Raw genomic sequence first — 16,857 nt, 5'->3', positions numbered from 1 at the left:
GTCTGTCTTGATCGGCTGTTTTTCAGGCTGTTGGTTTACTTCTCTGAGTCTTTGATTTTGTAAATTCTCTTCTTTATATTCTACTTATTCATTTTTCTTTTCATTAATATGAACATAACTCTTTTTAGCAATTGGCTTAATTTAGTAATATACATAAAAATGTGAGTTTGTTTTCAAATCATTTTGATGAAATATATTAATTGCCTTTGGAAGCTGTGCTGATATTTCATACTAGTGTTATATGTAATACCAAGGAATTAACCTTTGGCTCTATTTTTTTTCTTTCAGGTTTTTAACAATCACTTTTTTCAAGTGACTATTGATGACCTAAGACCAGAACCTAGTAAACTGTCAATGCTGTGCCATGCAGATTCTTTGGGGATTTTGCCAGTTCAATGGTGCCTTAAAAATGGAGTCAATCTCACTCCTCCCAAAGGTTAGTATTCTGTGAAAATTTGCAGGGTTTGGGTGATTCAGGAGGGTGTCTTATTGTCATTGAAATGATGCCTTTGTTAATCTTGAAGTTTACATTGTAAAGAATTTAGATGTAGTGGAAATAGAGTATCTTTCTCAGTTCGCTTGACATAGGCGTTGATCACAGGTCCATTGCTGGTGAGGGGTGTGGTGTGGGCTCTGTCACCCGTGGGTTCCCGTCAGTTATTGTGTTATTGACAGCTATGGTGCTACCGTGTAGTGACAGAGGGTGCAATATTGCCAAGTGATTGAGGTTAAAGACTTGAAAGTATCTGAGAAGTGGCTTTAAATGTGCAACAGAATGCTAATGAAGCGTGTTTTTAGATTTTTATTTCTGAGAAGCCAAATTTCCCCTCTGGGGTCCTTTTGCTCTCAGATATCCAACACTTTTGATGCTATAATACATTAAAATAATTAAATTAGGAGGCAGGACACATTAAATCATTTAAAATTGGGATCCACGAAGCATGTTATTGGTAAGTACTATACTCTTTTTGTTCGGTCATGTGGTTAGTTGTCCCCTGTGGGTCTAAGGTTTGTTCAGGAAGGAGAGCAGTAAATGAAGGTGAAGTTGGGAATATGAGTAGGAAAATAAAGGGAATAGAAGAAAAAATTGGGACGAGATCAGAAAAATAAACTTATTGGGGGGATTTTAACAGAGAGCCTCAAATAATAAGGGGTTTTGTAGTAACCTTTGGAGATTGCTAGGGATTGGACTGCTTGTCGTGGTGACCACGTTGGAAGAATGACTCAGTACTCGCAGGTCAAGTTCCAGTTTGCCTGTTGCCACCCTGTGCTGTCTGCCCAGCTCGTCTTCATCCTCATTTTTCCTTGACACCTGTCCCCACGGAGCAGATGCTTTTGGGTGTCTCCTTTTCAGCTGTTGACTCTTCAGCTGAAACTTGCAGGGTCATGGCGTGGTGTCAGTGATGACAGTGAGCAGTCCCACAACACCGTGTACCAGCCACTGCTTTAGGTGTCTAACTCACGTGGTCCTCAAAATAAGGCTTGGAGGAAACTTAGTCACAGAGTTTCTGTGACGTGCCCTAGGTCACCTGGATTGTAAGGAGCAGGCAGAGGGCCTGTCTCCTGCATCTGTGCTGGGTGACCACAGTGGGGACTCCAGTTTGCAGGCCTAGGTGTTTGTTTCTGTTTTGATGCTCGCAAGCTGAGTGGCCTGAGCCGGGTCACTGCGCTTCAGTTTTCAAGACTGTCAAATGAGGACATTTATGGTATTCCCCAGGTACCAGGGGAATAGAAACTAAGGAATGATGAAAGCCTAAGTTTTTTATAATCATTTAATATTACCGTGTAGTTTTATATTGTCAGCAATGTGTTGGTGGTAGATGAGGCATCCTCCCTGTTGTGGAATTTCGGCATCAGGTCCCCCGCAGAGTTTGAAATCCACTGGGGCCTTCTTTGTTTATTCCTAACTTCTCTATTGAAATGTGTGGGGAGGGGTCCCGTGTCACTGAAGAGAGACCTTTTCTAGATATTTAAAGTGCTGCTTGGTTAGACTTTGCACATTCCTAGTTAGTAATAGGATCTATCTTAGAACCTTTTTAAAAGAATGGTTGGGTATTTCCTCACATGATGGGGAAACAAAAGGAAAAATGTTTTTATCTGCATTTTGGCTGCTTGATTATGTTCCATTTTGGCAGAGGGTTTACATTTACTAATGTCTTTAGAATTTCTAAATACATTTCCTATGAACTGTAATTGTTGAAAATACTAGAGCACTTCCAAAAGTTCATGGAAAAATTGAATTAAAAGATAATATGAATCCTTCCATTAACTTTTTGAAGACCCCTCATATTTTTCATAGAAACGATTGTTGATGCATTTTGGACACTTGCTAGGAAAATGGGTGTGCCTATTTGGATATTGGCATTTTATGATATGAAAATAATTGTTTTATGTTAATGTAATTGAACTCTTAAACATTCAATGAAAGGACTGTACACATATATAAAATTAAGTACTTTTGCATTTTAAGCTTTTTTATGTCTAATATTTAGCCATGATTATCTCATCAACCCCAATTATTTTCTACCTTGGGGAAATGGAGGCTGAGTTGTGTTAAGTGATTTTTCTGAGCAGAGGTTGGCTTAGAACCCTAGTCTTAAGATCCCAAATCTAATGCTTTTTCTTCATAACCATCCTTTACTGCTGTTTTCTCTCTCTAGTATCTCCATAAAAAAATCTATCCTTCTCAGTAATTTTGGGGAATCTTGGTGGCCTTAAGAAGGACTAGGTGATGTCAGTGGACCATGACTTTTACATGATTGATATGGTCCATATGTCAAAGCAGTCTCAGAATTACAATTTTCTGGAATAATTTTCCAGGAGTCTGTGGTTATAACAAAGTCACAGCTTTATTTATTGAGCTCCCTTATCTTGTGAGAGTGGAATATATTTATTTTTGTAATTAAAATGAATTAGAATTTAGAGGTGGTGGTGGTGGTGGTTTCATGGTTTACTTTTGAGGTGACTTGTTATGTGTCATATCTCAACACTAGGACTGGGAATCATGCTATTGAGTTTTTTCACACACTACTGTGCTTTATTAATGTATGAAAGTAGAAGCTTTTTAAAAAAGTTTGTCTTTAACTTAAATTCTGGTGTTTATATGTAGACTACATAGGATTTATGATACCTATTGCCAAGTGATTTCAGATGTTTTCATGTGTGTATGTTTTTGGTGAATGTACTGTGTTGTTTAGATTTCTGTTAAAACCATGAGATACTGTTTACAGTTACAGTGTGTTGCCTGATCTCAAAAAGATATTAGGTGGGAAGCACCTGATGAACAAAAGACATCTGGTGGCATAGATCCTTCAGTTCATTGTTTTAATGCTATTCCTGTTTAAAAAAAAAAAAAAAATCTGTCTCCAGACATTGGGGACAAGTAGTCTAAGCTGTGATGGATAGGAATTTTTCAGTGTGGCTTTCTGCATAAATGCTTTCCTGGTAAGCAAAGGATAGAACCTTGGAGATTGTACCCCATTAGTTTAAAACCAGTGAACAAGTGTTATAGTCACCGTGAAAAATGATCAAAAGTAAATAAAAAAAAACTAAGCAAAAATATGTATATGTTATCAACCATGATTTGCTATTTTAAAATCATTCCATTAACCTTTCTGGCATGTAACATCAAAGATTAGTTATGGAATCAGAGGAGGAAAAGTTTCTCCCAGGGTGATCTTTTGTTGAAAATGTTAAGCCTTTAAATTTCTGTTGTAAAATGTGTAAGCGAGGGCTGAGCTAAGTGGCTTATTTTAGCACTTTGGTTTGTCTCGTAGGTTGACTATTTAGTAGACACACAAGCTGTTAACACAGTGTACGACTTAAAGGTGTATGAGGGTACTACAAAAAGTTCATGGAAAAATAGAATTAAAAGATAATGCAAATTCTTCAATGAACTTTTTGAAAATTGTTATTGAGACACATAGCTGTGAACCCCAGATGTTATTCTCTTTTCCTGAGGAAGAACCTCAGACACTGACTGGTAAACTTAGTCCATTTTGTCATCTGTTATATTTCAGCCCTGCCAAAGGGGGTGGAGAATAATATGTAGACACCCGTGGCCCCACTGTCTTTATTCAACAGATGGTAACATTTTGCCACATTTGATTCAGATTTTTAAAAAATGAAGTACAATGTTAAAGATATCATTGAAGACCGAGCCATCCTTGAATCATCTATTTCCCACACCCCATATCTGATCCATCAGTGAGTTCTGTCAACATTTTCAGAATCTGAGGGCCTCTCATCACAACCACGTGGCCTGGGCTGCCATTGAGTCTCACCTGGTCTCTGCAGCTCCCTTCTCTTTTCTGTAGTCAGCTCAACACAGCAGGCAGACTGATCTTGTCAGACCATAAATCACACACGTCCCTCTTCTGAGTGTCTTCCACCTCACTTGGTGTCCCAAAACACTGTGACAACAGTTGCCCAGTGGTCTGACTCCCATTGTCCCTCCTGGCCTCATCTCCTGAGACCTCCCCACCAGTCCCATACCATGACCACGTGTCCCCTTCTTAGGAAATGGCTCTTACTGTTCCCTCTGCTTGGACGCCCTTCCCTAGCTGCAGGTTTGCTCATCCACCTTCTGCAGCAGGTGTTGCCGTCTTGGGGCCGTCTTTCTGGTCTACCCTATTCAATATCAATAGCAAATCACCACCCCAACATTTTAATTTCCTTCCCTGCATTGTTTTTCTCCAAAGAATTTCTCATCATGTAATATATGAATAAGTAATATATATTTTACTTTTTTGACTTTTTTATCTGTCTCCCACTAAAAATGAAAGATCCACAAGAGCAGGGATTTTATTTTAGTCTTGCTGGTCACCACTCATCTCCAGTAGCTAGAATAGTAGGTGGCACTTGGTAGATATGTGTAGAATTTTGCATGAATCGAAGCTCTGCCCCCATTCTGTTCTGCCCCCCACTCCGTACCCTTCCCTCCCCATCCTCCACAAGGTAACCACCCTCCTAAAGACTGTGTGCTTTTACTGCACGGGCTTCTTTGTCTATTCTTGTCCCAATCTCATTGTTTTTATGACAGTCACCTTGGAATACATCTCATTTTAACATATACGTAAATAATATCATGCTATGTATGGTTTTATGTAACGTTTAGATTTATTAGCATTTTCCAGGTTTTTTCCATGTTGGGGCATGTAGATTGTTTATTCATTTTTCTTGCTTTATGACTATACCATAATTTTAAAAATCCATTTCCTATTGCTAGACATGGTAAGTACTTCCAGTTTTCCCTGTTGCAAGTGATATTCAAATGTATATCCTTATATGTGTTCCCAAGAGAGAGATTCTTTGGGGAGAGTATACCTAACTGTGGAATTGCTGGAATTCCCTAGCTATTGCCAAATATTCTCCACGCTGTGCCAGTCCACATTTCCACCCATAGTATTGGAGAGGTCCCATTTTGATGGGAGGGAAATAGACCTCTCTGTTCCTCTTGGGCATGTCCCTGATTACTAGTGCGGTTAAGCAGTTCATCATACACTTGTTGGTGATGTGTTTCTTCTCTTTTGGATTGTTAATTACATTTTTTGCCCTTTTTCTTTTTGATTATAGAGGTATTTATATATTCTAATATGAATTCTTTCTCAGCAATGCACTTCACAAATATAATAGTGCAGTCTGTGGCTTTTTTTTTTCTTCTTCACTTTTTAATAGTGTTTAATGTCATACTGAAGTATTAAATTATAATGTAGTCAAATATTCGTCTTTCCTTCATGATTTGTTGATATGTCCTAGAAATCCTTTCTCCTGATGTTCTTCTGTTAAGAATTTTGCAGTTTGGATTTCCATATTTAGCATATTTAGCTCTTTAATGTATTTGGAATTAATATTTGTATGGTCTGAGAAAAGAAAACAATTTTATTTTTCACTTGAGTTGAATTTTCAGTTTCCCTAATTGTCTGTGCATCACTTATTGAGGAGTATATCATTTTCTTTCTGATGTTCAGTGCCGCCACTGTCACATTAAGTCTCTGTCGGTATACACCTTACCCTGTTCTTTGTTATTCTGCTCTGTTTGCAAAGACTACACAAAAAACTATCACTTTATAATAAGTCTTCATATCTGTTAGATGAGCCCATCAATTTTTTTTTTTCTTTTTCGAAGTTTTCTTGATTATTTTTGGCAGTATATTCTTCTACATGAATCTTAGGATCAGTTTGTAAGACTATAAAGAACTCCATAGACCCTGTAGGATTTTGATTGGAATCACATTGGATTCAGAGATAAATTAAGAAATTTTGATATTTTATTTTATATATTTTTTATATACCTTGCAACCTTTTGTTAGAATTTTTCATAGGGGGTTTATTCTTTTGCTTGATGTTGTGAATGGGATTTTTGTTGTTATTTTAATTTCTTATTGGCTATGGCTGATAGAATGCAATACTACTTTTTTGTATGTTTGTTTCATATCTAGCAACCTTTCTAAGCTGTCACAAGCACAGTTTGTGTAAGATAAGGATTATCTGATTCTTGAAGTTTTGGTAAAACTAGCTTATACAACCTCCTGGAGCTGATGCTATTGTAGTTGGTGTTTTTTAGAGTATGAATTTATTTCCTTTAATGGCTATAAGTTTTGTTAGGTCTACCATTTCTGTTTGAGGCATTTTTAGTAGCGTATATCTATTTATAGTGTTATCTGTTTTAGCTATGTTTCAAATTTATTGTTAGATTATTTGGTCAGGCCAAGTTCATTAATTGGGTAGCTCAAATATTCTGTATCTTCACTATATTTTTGTCTGTTCTATAAATTTTCAAAAGGTGTATTAAAATATTTAGAGATTGAGGAATAGATAGCTTCTCTTTGGGGGTGGGGTAGGCAGGGATGGGATGTGTTGGGTGTGAATGTTTGGTGGGTGTGTGATGTGGGTGTATGTGGTCTGTGTGCTGTGCATGTGTGTTTGAAGCAAGCTGTGTTAGGACATTCACATTCAGGACCATTAGACTTTCTTCTTTTCCCTTAGGAAAGTGTTTAAAGTCCTTTTGTGTGGCTCTCTTGTGTTGGTTGGTTTCCTTATGTGACTTCTCATTTTTCATTGTGAACTAGTTTTCAGTCGTGGGTTGTTATTTCTGTGGCAGTTCCATATGCCTGGGTTGACGTGATTCCTTCATTGTAGTTTTGCATTAGGGTCTGCCCAGTGTTCTAGGGTTTTCACTGTCTTTGAGTGTTTATATGGTACTGTCTCCATCTGCCCACTGGAAGGTAAGCTCCACAGAGTCAAGGAGTTTTTATCTCTTTTGTTCATTGTGTATCCCCATCACCAAAAAAAATGTGTAGTGCTGGAAGGTATCCCTGGTTATTCAGGGAATGAATGTCTGAATCTTCTATTAATTTCTCAGTCTGTACCATTCACAATTGTGGATTTGGACTGCACACGTACACATGCGACTGCCTTGGAGGAGCAAATGATTCCTTTTTTTTTTTCACTCCCTTAATCAGAGACCCAGACATGCAGACAGCATCCATCCCTGCTGCTTCTCTGCTCCAGGGCCTAAGTTTGTCTGGTCCTGTTTTCACAGCCCTGGCAGCCACCTGGCGCCAGGCATTATGCAGCAGTCCCGGGTTCTTTTGCTCTTCTCTTTTGAGCCAGCCTGTCTTCTGCCCCTTGCGAGCTCCTGAGTGGCTTAGCCCTGGCCTGCAGGGCCCTCTTGGTTTTTTGGTATCTGGAGATTTTCTTCTCTTTTGAGTTTGGCTATGCAATTAATTTTTTAAAAAATTATATTTCATCTGACATCTGAGGGAAAACTATCAGATCCGCCCACCTGGTTACTGGACTTGCAAGTATGGTCTCTTTTCTAGTTTTCTGATTCATGCTTGAGCAAAAGGTCACTTTTGATTGCAAAGAGTTGGAGAGGTAAAACTCTTTGGGTCATTTCTAATATCTGAAAATATTTCTGATTGTTGAAAACTAAGAATCCCTCTTGTTAACTTGGTCCTAAATTCACTTTAAACTTTAGGATTTTGAAGATAGTTTTGCTGGTATTTATATGATATTACATCTCGGGAATATATCTGTGTCCTCTAGCATTACATTTATAATTCAGAACAAGAGGTTGAGCATGCCTCCAGACAGAGAAGTACACATAGTGTTACACTGTACCCTACACTAAATATTTCTCAGCATAATTCTTATTCTAAAAGATTAGGAAGGTGGCATGGCTAGTGTTTATACTAAATTGACATTTCCCCTCCTTTTTTCTTATTTAACATTTTTTTCCTGTACTCTTCCATGAACATAAAAACAGAATAAATCAGTTGGAAATGAATGAATGCGTAAATTTTAAAGATATGCATTAGGGAGGGCTGAAAATTGAACATCAGCCAAGACTATGGAGGTAGCCAGATTTCGAGAGGTGGGTTATAGCTTTGTAGCAAACAGCATGGATGAGAAGAAATGCTATAGTCAGTTACTGGTGTTTTCTCATCTTGCCTGGGAGCCTGTGGTGTACAGAAACTCCTTCATGGAGCTACGTAGGAATGCTGAGAAAGACGTGCTCCAAAGTAGACAGCCCGGCTCCCCGGGCCAGTTCTGCCAGATGAGCTCTGTGCCTTCTGCTTCCTCACCCATTCCATGGGAACATTTGTCCCAGGAAGCGATGCCCTTGAGCATGTGGCCTTAGTGAGTATTCAGGGAGGATTGGTTGTTTCAAAAACAGTAAAAGCTTGGGCTTGAAAGAAGAAAGATCACCTTGCAATCAGAAGAATAGTGAGTTGAACAGGTGCCAGCAGAGCTGCTCAGGGAGTCAGGAGCCTTTTTAAAAAAGGATTAAGAGCCTGTTCTTTCTCACTAATTTTACTTTATTTTATTTTATTATTATTTTCTTTTTTTGGCAGTGGCTAAGAGCCTGTTCTCAGAACGTGGTTTCTGTTCTGCCATCCTTCGTTCATGTATCTGGGTCTTGGTACTTGCTGATCTTCAAAGATTACTCTGTCACTTTTCCTTTCCAAGGAGGTTGAACTGAAAGCTCAGAGCACTTGCTGTTTACATATGCTGTGCTAACACTTACTAAAGTAAACATTCTTGGGGATGAAGATCTCTCTGTGGGTCTGTTTTCTCTTCAGTGGTACGTGGCGAGCTTGTTCAGAGTCTTCTTTCCTAATTCCCCGGCCACTGTCCACCCTTGCCTGTATCTCACTGCGTTACAGGCATCGGGATGTGCACCTGCTCCTCTCAGTGGCTGCCAGAACTCCGGAAAGCCTGACTGATGCTTTTTCCATCCTTGCTCCGCTAACCAGCTTCCAGCAAGCTGGAGGCTTCCAGGGAATAGTTCCTGAGCAAATGTATTTCCTCATTTTAGAAAGTGTTATTGCCTTATAGGACTTCTTTTTAAGAATGTTTTTTAAAGAAGTTTCTAACTTGCACATTTAATACACATTCATTCTTCAAAAATTTGAAAAAAGTAGAAAGGTCTAAAAAACATGTTCCTTTTAGTATTTCTGTCCTGATAAAATAACCTTTGGGATGTATTCCTTCAGATTTCTGTTTCCTTGGATACACAATAGGTTTATCTGTTTAATTATTTTATACACACTATTTCATAACTTGTTTTTGCCGCTTATTTATGATATATTATGCCAAAATACCTACCACTTTAAATGACTGGGGGAGCCCCATGATGCATAGGTAAATACTGGTTTTCAGTTCACTTTTATACATAAAATGTTTCACAGTTGTCCTCTTTCAGAATAGACTCTCCACTCTGTTCTCATCTGCCCAGTCCCACAGTCTGGAACACTCTACACACACTGCCAGGCCCTGGTGCTGGCTGCCCCTCCTCTCCAGCAGCTGCGTGCCCAGGCCCCTCTGCTCCAGGGGCCTTTGCCATGGCCACTTTCCATTGAGGTCTCCCCGACCACTCTGCTGCGGGTGCAGCCACCCCTGTGTGCCTTCCCCGCGTTCTCTGTGGCGTGGTGATCACCTGACCTTTGATATTTACCGTTGTTGGTCTCCTCTCACTGAGATGTGAGTTCTGGGAAGATAAGGAATTTTGTGTTTTGTTCACTTTTGTATCCCAGGATTAGAACCACACCTTGCACACAGCATGCAGTTGATCAGTATTTCTGAAGAAATGAGTGTATCAATGAACGAATGGCTAGGTTGGAGGGTAGGCATGTTTTTGAACATGTTGGCACACATTTACCAAATGGACACCTGCAGTCGTTTATCAAGTTACACTCCAACCAGAAATGCATAAGGTACCTGTTTCCTGTCAGCCTTTGGAACAGGGGATTCTCACAATTGCTTTTCATTTTGACGGGTAGATGGCAAACATGATATTCTTTTGCCGCTTTTATTTTTTATTCTGATTGTACTTTTTTTTTTTTTTTTCATACCACCCAACAAAGAAAAGGAGCTTTTATACCTGTGGTCTCTTTTACTAGAGAGAGGAATCATTTTTTTTTTTAAACCTTTCCCCTCCTTCCACCCTAAGTCACAGGTGGCCTCCCTGATTGTCTTAGGATAGTCACATGTTCGCTTCCTGGGGCTGGGTAACTGGATAAAATCAAGATTCTGTTAGCAAACCTGAAGTGGGAGGGGCTGGAGGAGGCAGTCCTGGTTTATTCCACAGACCCTTGATTGACTGGCCAGTGTTTTGATTTTAAACAGAGCAAAGATGCCAGGTTTTCAAATAGTCTTTACTACTGAAATGATTTCGTGACCATTCTTGAAAGCTTGGAAAATACAAAGAGGTCAGAGAAAAAAGTAGCCATGAGTCTTCCTAGCCAATTACTGTGATATTTATTATGAAGTTTTTCTTACATTTCCTCTGGTCTTTTTTCTTTGCATATTTTTATAAAAATCTAGTAATTCTATATATGTTTGTAGCAGTGTTTTCATCAAAAGCTATTGCAGTAATTTTTTTCATGAATATATATGTTTTTAACAAATTTTTATGCACTTTCACGCCTGGGTGGAAAGTTGTTGTCATTTTTTTCTCCCTTTATTATCAGTCATAATGCCACAGGTGTCTTAGTGTGTGACACTTTTACAGTTTTTAGGGTTGTTTTAATGGGATAAGTTTCCACAAGTGAAATTGTTGTGTCAGAGGGCATGAACATTTTTTTTGCCAAATAGTTTTTCAAAAGATTTGTCCATTTGCACTGCCAATAGTAGTGTTTGCGTGTGGAGTTGTTTTATGTCAATTAATTTGTGTCATAAGGAAATCGGTCAGCAACCTCTTCCCTTTTGGATCTTAGTTGGAACTTCGTTCAGAATAAACACTAATAAAAGCATAAATAACTCTAATGGTTGTGGTTCGACAGTCTCCATGGCAGCTTGTTGCATATTTCAATCGCCTAAGAGGTTTTATTTCTTTTTATTTTCTTCTCCCCTCTGCTATCTTCCTCCCTCCCTCCACTTTTAAAACTGTTTCCCTGGCTACAGTTAAGCCTTAGTACTTCTTGTTCTGTCTTTGTTGATTAGTGAGTATAATTGACCGCTGTTGTCTGTATCATACAAGCCACAGCAGTTTGTCTTTATGTCGCAGTGATTTTCTGAGCTGTCACAAAACTGCCTTACAAAGCCCGTCATCAGCCTGGAGGAAAAGAATTTTAAGTGACGAAGTGAATAAAGGTCACAAGAGAGGAGGAGGAGGAAGTTCGAGTGTTTAAGGAGACGAGCATGCTCTAGGGGCGGAATAATTGTTGCTTAGAAGATACCTAGCAAGACTTGATTATATCGAGATGAGATTAAAAATGGCTCCCCATAGTCAGAGTATTGAGGACTGGATATACAGAGGGGTGGAATGTAGGTCCAAGAAACATGGAGCGTGACATTTCATGGAGTGTGTGAAGCCTATTTGAGGTTGGTTATAGAACACCCAGCTAAATGCTGTATGTAGGGAACAGGGGTGACTTCTGTGTTGGAAAATTTTGTCTAAATGGATATTGACCATAAAGAACACCCAAATCCATGCTATATCAGAAAGTGCTTTGCTGTTCATCTGTGTAGGTCTTTCCAATCTGCTCACCCATCCCCCAGGATTTCATGAAGTTTTCTTCATCTCACAAAATTAACTACAAAAGTATATCAGAGGTCCAGGGAAGAGATATTGGAATAGAGGGGATCGTGATTTAAAACCCAGAGAAATGGGACCCCATATTGCAAAGATTTATCTTGTCCTCACGGGCAGAGGTACAAGGTCTTCAGGAGAAGCACCATGTTACATAAGCCTCTTTCTCCAGCCCCATCTCCCTTTCTCCTGGGAAAAGAGAAGGGAATTAACCACAGACAGAAGGGAGAAAATCCTCAGTAACAACAGTAGAATAATGACTAATGGTGGCTCTGAATCACAGAATGTCTCATCCAGACAGGACTTTAAAGCTTTCAAAGCTCTGTATTTTGTGAATTTGTAGATGAGGAGAGTCAGGCATAGAAGATTTAATTTACTTTTAATCTTGTTCCATCCAGTTACTGGTAGAGCTGAGTGTAAAATCCAGATGTCCTCTTTTCTGGTTCAGTGCCCTGTGTCCTGTTAGGAAACTTATCACTAGTTTGAAGTGTCCTGTGGCGAGTTCTTCTGTTTTCATACAGTAATGAGAGGATTTGATCCAAACACTTCCAAAGAAACTACTCTCAAAGGGGAGGGTCAGGCTAATTGTAAAGAAATTCATCTCATGTTAAGTCGTTGAAAACATGTTTTGTTTCGTTTCAAAATGTTTAGAGGAAAGTAGGTCTTGTGCCTTGCAGAAACCTCCAAGGCAAGAGCCATTTGGCTGGAATGACAGCTCTGGAGAGAAGGGTTTGGAGGAAGGGCAGGTGGGTACTTGAAGAATCTCTTCAAAACTAGCTGGAAAGAGTATGCAGTACCTCAGAACTCTGAGACTTCTCATTGCCTTGTGGGAAAGACATGAGTTGTCAGTCTTTATGGAATGAAGCAAATGTCTTAAGAAAGAAGGGAGCCCCCCTGCCACTGATGGGCAGCAGGGAGTGGGGGTCAAAGGACAGTCTCTGGGACCAGAGGAGCACAGCTGCTTTCTTGGTTAACTGCCTTCCCTTCTTATCCTAAAAATAAAAATTAGTTAATTGTGCTTACTTAATGAAAATAAAACCTATCTCGTGCTTGGGAATACAGATGGAGGTAAGAAGCAACCAGTATCTTGAGTTTCTTTAATGAAGAATTTCTGCAGTCACTCTGCAACTAACAGTCCTCATGTTAAGTGAATTTGCAGTTGTAGAATTGATGACAATATGGGGAAAAGAAATTGGGGGGCTTGGATCACAAATGTACTTAAGAAACTCCTTACAGATTTATTTTACATACACTTGAACCAATGAACATAGCATGCTAAGTGAAGATGATGGTGACATTTTACACATTTTCAGTTGGTTATAACTGGTCTCTATTTTCACAGCCATCCCTGGTTCCCAGCACACTTGTAAACATCGGCCTTTTCTGTGGCCTGCCCGTTCACTGGTTTCCCTTTGAGTAGGTGATGCTCATGTCAAGGGGCACTCTCCTACCTCGGTCCTGCCTTTCTTGTCGATGATTCTGAACTGTCATCGCTCACCGCCGCCGTGTCTTGCTGTGGTTGTCAGGGTGGATATATACTGCAGGAGCTTCCTTCCAAAAGTTCGTGGAAAGATGGAATTAAAAGATAATACAAACCTTTCCGTGAATGTTTTGGAGCACCTAGCCCCATATAATTGTGCCACCCCTCCCCACAGAAAAGACCAAGTAAGAAAGACAGAAAATCCACTCTGGTGTGATCTGTACTTAATTAGATTCAGTGCATGTGAATAGTTGTTTCTCAGATACTTCCCTCCGTGTATCCAAACTGCCCCCAGAGCATCCCACCAGGAGGCCCATCCTTGCGCCGCTCAGTGTTCTTCATCCTCAGCAGGTCAGTCCAGCAAAGGTCTCCATTCTCCTCCAAACCCTCTGCTCCTCGTTTGCCCTTGGCCCTGTCTTCCGTTAACTCTTTAAAAATCACTCCCCCTCCCATACTGTTTTTTCCCCAACAATGTCTCACGGATTCCACGATGACACCAAGAATTAAGTCCCTGAGTTTCCACCAGGGGGGAGTGATCATCGTCTAGTTGTACAGAATGGGTTGTGAGAACGTGTTTTGGGTCACATCCTGTCCCAGCCATCTCCCCGGTAGCAGATCTCGCCACCTCGGGCACTGCTGTAGGCAGGTCCTGCCCTTCTTCACCTGGTGTCAGGTAACACGCCTGTGCTAAAGGTGGGATTCCTTACAAGATTTAGTGCTTTACGTTTTCCTGAATGGTTCATTTGACCCTAGTGAAAACTGAAGCGCTGTTAGTTTTTGTGGGGGCTTCATCCTACGGGGGCCTAGACTCACACCGCTTATTTTTTCAATCACTAGTTCACCCTTGATGGATCTGGCTTAATCAGTGCAGTTTTGTCTGTGTTGTGTCATTCACAGGTTACACTGGCCAGGACTTCGACTGGGCGGATTATCACAAGCAGTATGGGGCAGAAGAAGCCCCGCCCTTCTGCTTCAGAAATGTAAGAAGCTTCCCTCTTTTTTTTTTTTTTTTTTTTATCCTAGGTGTTGTTCATTATAAGTTTTATAAGTTGTTTGCCATTTATTGAGCAAGGCTGGAGTACTGCCATGCACCTTAGGATCACAAACTTCTGCAGTTTTTGAAAGTCTGCCTTTCAGGTGATATATTTGTTAGGGCAATGCTGGGCTGTGGTAACAGACTGACTGATAAACATGCAGTGGCTGGAACATGCTAAGTGTCTTCCTTGCTATGGAAGATTCCAGGGTGTTCTCAGTGAGTGGGTGATTCTCATTGTGGTGAGTCCTGGGCTGGGTTCATCATCTGAATGTAGCCTGCCCCTGTAGGCGGGGATGAAGGAGAAGATACCTCTTGTTCTGAATATGAATACTGTAGCTTGATAGTGACACTAGTGATTCCGTTCACCTTGCACTTGTGACAGCTGGTCTCTCGGCCACCATAAGTGAAGACAGGGGATGGGTCTGGTCTGGGCTTGTGTTTCCCAGCAGTGGTTCTATGCTACGGAAGGAAGAGGACACATTTGGGTGGACGGCTGGCCACCTGTGCCACCATTCGATATGCAGTTGCTATGCAGTGTAGTATTGACAAGCCCATTGAGGAGACTCTGCTCCTGAGGTGTATTCTTAACATACATTCTTATTTTTTTCTTTGATTATGTTAGTAATTACTCAGATTACTAGAAAGATGCTAGTCAGTTTTGTGCTTTGCTTATTTATGCTACTGCCCTCTTCACACAGAGCTTATTGGCACAGTAATGAGATTTTTGTGACACATTAAATAGCAATGAGTGTGTGTGTGTATACATGTGTATATACGAGGTTACAGGAGGTGGGTTTTATGAAGTAGTTTATAAAATTATTTCATTTAAATTTTATCAACCCTAGGAACTGTGAAAATGGATATGAATTATCACTGTTATTATCTCTAAGATAATTATTAGATAATAATAATTATTATCTCTAAGAATGAGGCATAAATATATAGCCTAGTATGTTCCACATACTTGAAGTTAAGAAAGTTAATTCTTCTTGTAAGGAAAAAAGATATAGTCGTCTTGATTGGGACCTGCAGATGCAGCATTGCAAAGCGCTCCCAAATCAAAGTCTTGTTTTCTGAACACGTGCTCCTAGAGCTGCTGGTTCATTGCCGCCCCTCCCATGATGTGCACCGCAGGGATAACAGAACACGAAACGTGGGAGGGGAAAGGGTTGGCTTAATAGAGAGAAGCTCAAAACTGAGCACAAATCACAAGCAGATTTTGGAGCATTAAGTAGGTTGACTGCTGGGTTGCCTTGTATTTGTAAATATAGAAGCACATAGTGGCAGAGCCAGAAATTAGGGCTCCTTGAATGATGGAAGGACCTTTCTGCTAGGTGACCTTGCCGCTGCTAGGTGACCTTGCCTCTGCACAAAAGCCGTTTCTCTGTAGCATTGAGGAACCTTGTGGTGTGTGTTTAGGGGATGCAGGGGGGCAGTTGTGTAACCATGCCCCCGCTAGGCTAGGAGCTGGTTAGCTGTCAAGGCTTATTAAGTCCAGTGCCATCTTACTTGACTTTTCACCATGTGGATGTCACTGTCACAGAATCTACTGGCCTGCCTTTCATTTAGGACTGTGGAAACACTTTGTGAGCTGAGGCGAAAATAGGTATGTGGTTGTAGCTTTCCTTCGTTAAGTAGGCTAAAATGTATTTTAAGTGACTTAGAGGTTTTTTGATCAGCCTACAGAGTTGTGTTATCAGGAAGAAGCTTAACAGGTAACACACATGGATGAGGCAGAATGGCTCTCAGGAAAGAATTTGAGTGTGTGCTTTCCATCTGACAGGAGAAATGTTGCTTCCCTGACTCGTTATTCTTGGGGAGAAAATCCTCACATCTCCCCTCAGTTCTATATTTAGGGAGTTATTTCTGCTATGACAACATAGTTGCACTAAGGCTTCTTTTTATCTGTCCTCTGCTTCCATTCAGCCAGGAGTTGTCCAAATGGGGCTTTTAATTGTGGAGCAAGTAGCCACATCCGCAGATGGCTTCTGGGCTTTCAGGTTTAGCTACCAAGATTAAATCTGTTTTAGTGAATTTGCTGGCATATCCATTAGGAATGCCTTTGTTTCTGGCTCTCTGTTTATTTAATAGGCAGGATTGTTGACTGCCCGTTGGCATATGCACTGCGTTATTGGTGCTTTGCTGAATTTATTCGCTTCATGCAAGTGCTCTTTAATGGAATGATTATTATGAATTCATTTTTTAATCACACATCTTGTGTACGCTAGAGGAGAGTTAGTGTGGAATTGGATGCATGGAAGACATTTCCCCAGGGATGTTTAACAATCAGAGGCAGTTATGGAA

At 40.2% G+C, this 16,857-nt stretch overlaps 1 protein-coding gene across 1 annotated transcript in view; it reads left to right on the top strand.

Moving 5' to 3' along the window:
* Window positions 1–16,857, top strand: part of SFMBT2 (Scm like with four mbt domains 2) — a 197,712-nt gene that overhangs the window by 120,058 nt on the left and 60,797 nt on the right. The window contains exons 8-9 of the mRNA XM_063100723.1: window positions 289–436; window positions 14,415–14,497. Coding sequence (XP_062956793.1) covers window positions 289–436; window positions 14,415–14,497 — 231 coding nt within the window. The remainder of the gene's footprint in view (window positions 1–288; window positions 437–14,414; window positions 14,498–16,857) is intronic.

This window comes from Cynocephalus volans, chromosome 6, assembly GCF_027409185.1.
Source record: "Cynocephalus volans isolate mCynVol1 chromosome 6, mCynVol1.pri, whole genome shotgun sequence".
In the NCBI taxonomy this organism is placed as follows: domain Eukaryota; kingdom Metazoa; phylum Chordata; class Mammalia; order Dermoptera; family Cynocephalidae; genus Cynocephalus; species Cynocephalus volans.
The sequence above is the reverse complement of the archived record's forward strand: the minus strand, read 5'-3'. Positions and strand labels throughout refer to the sequence as shown.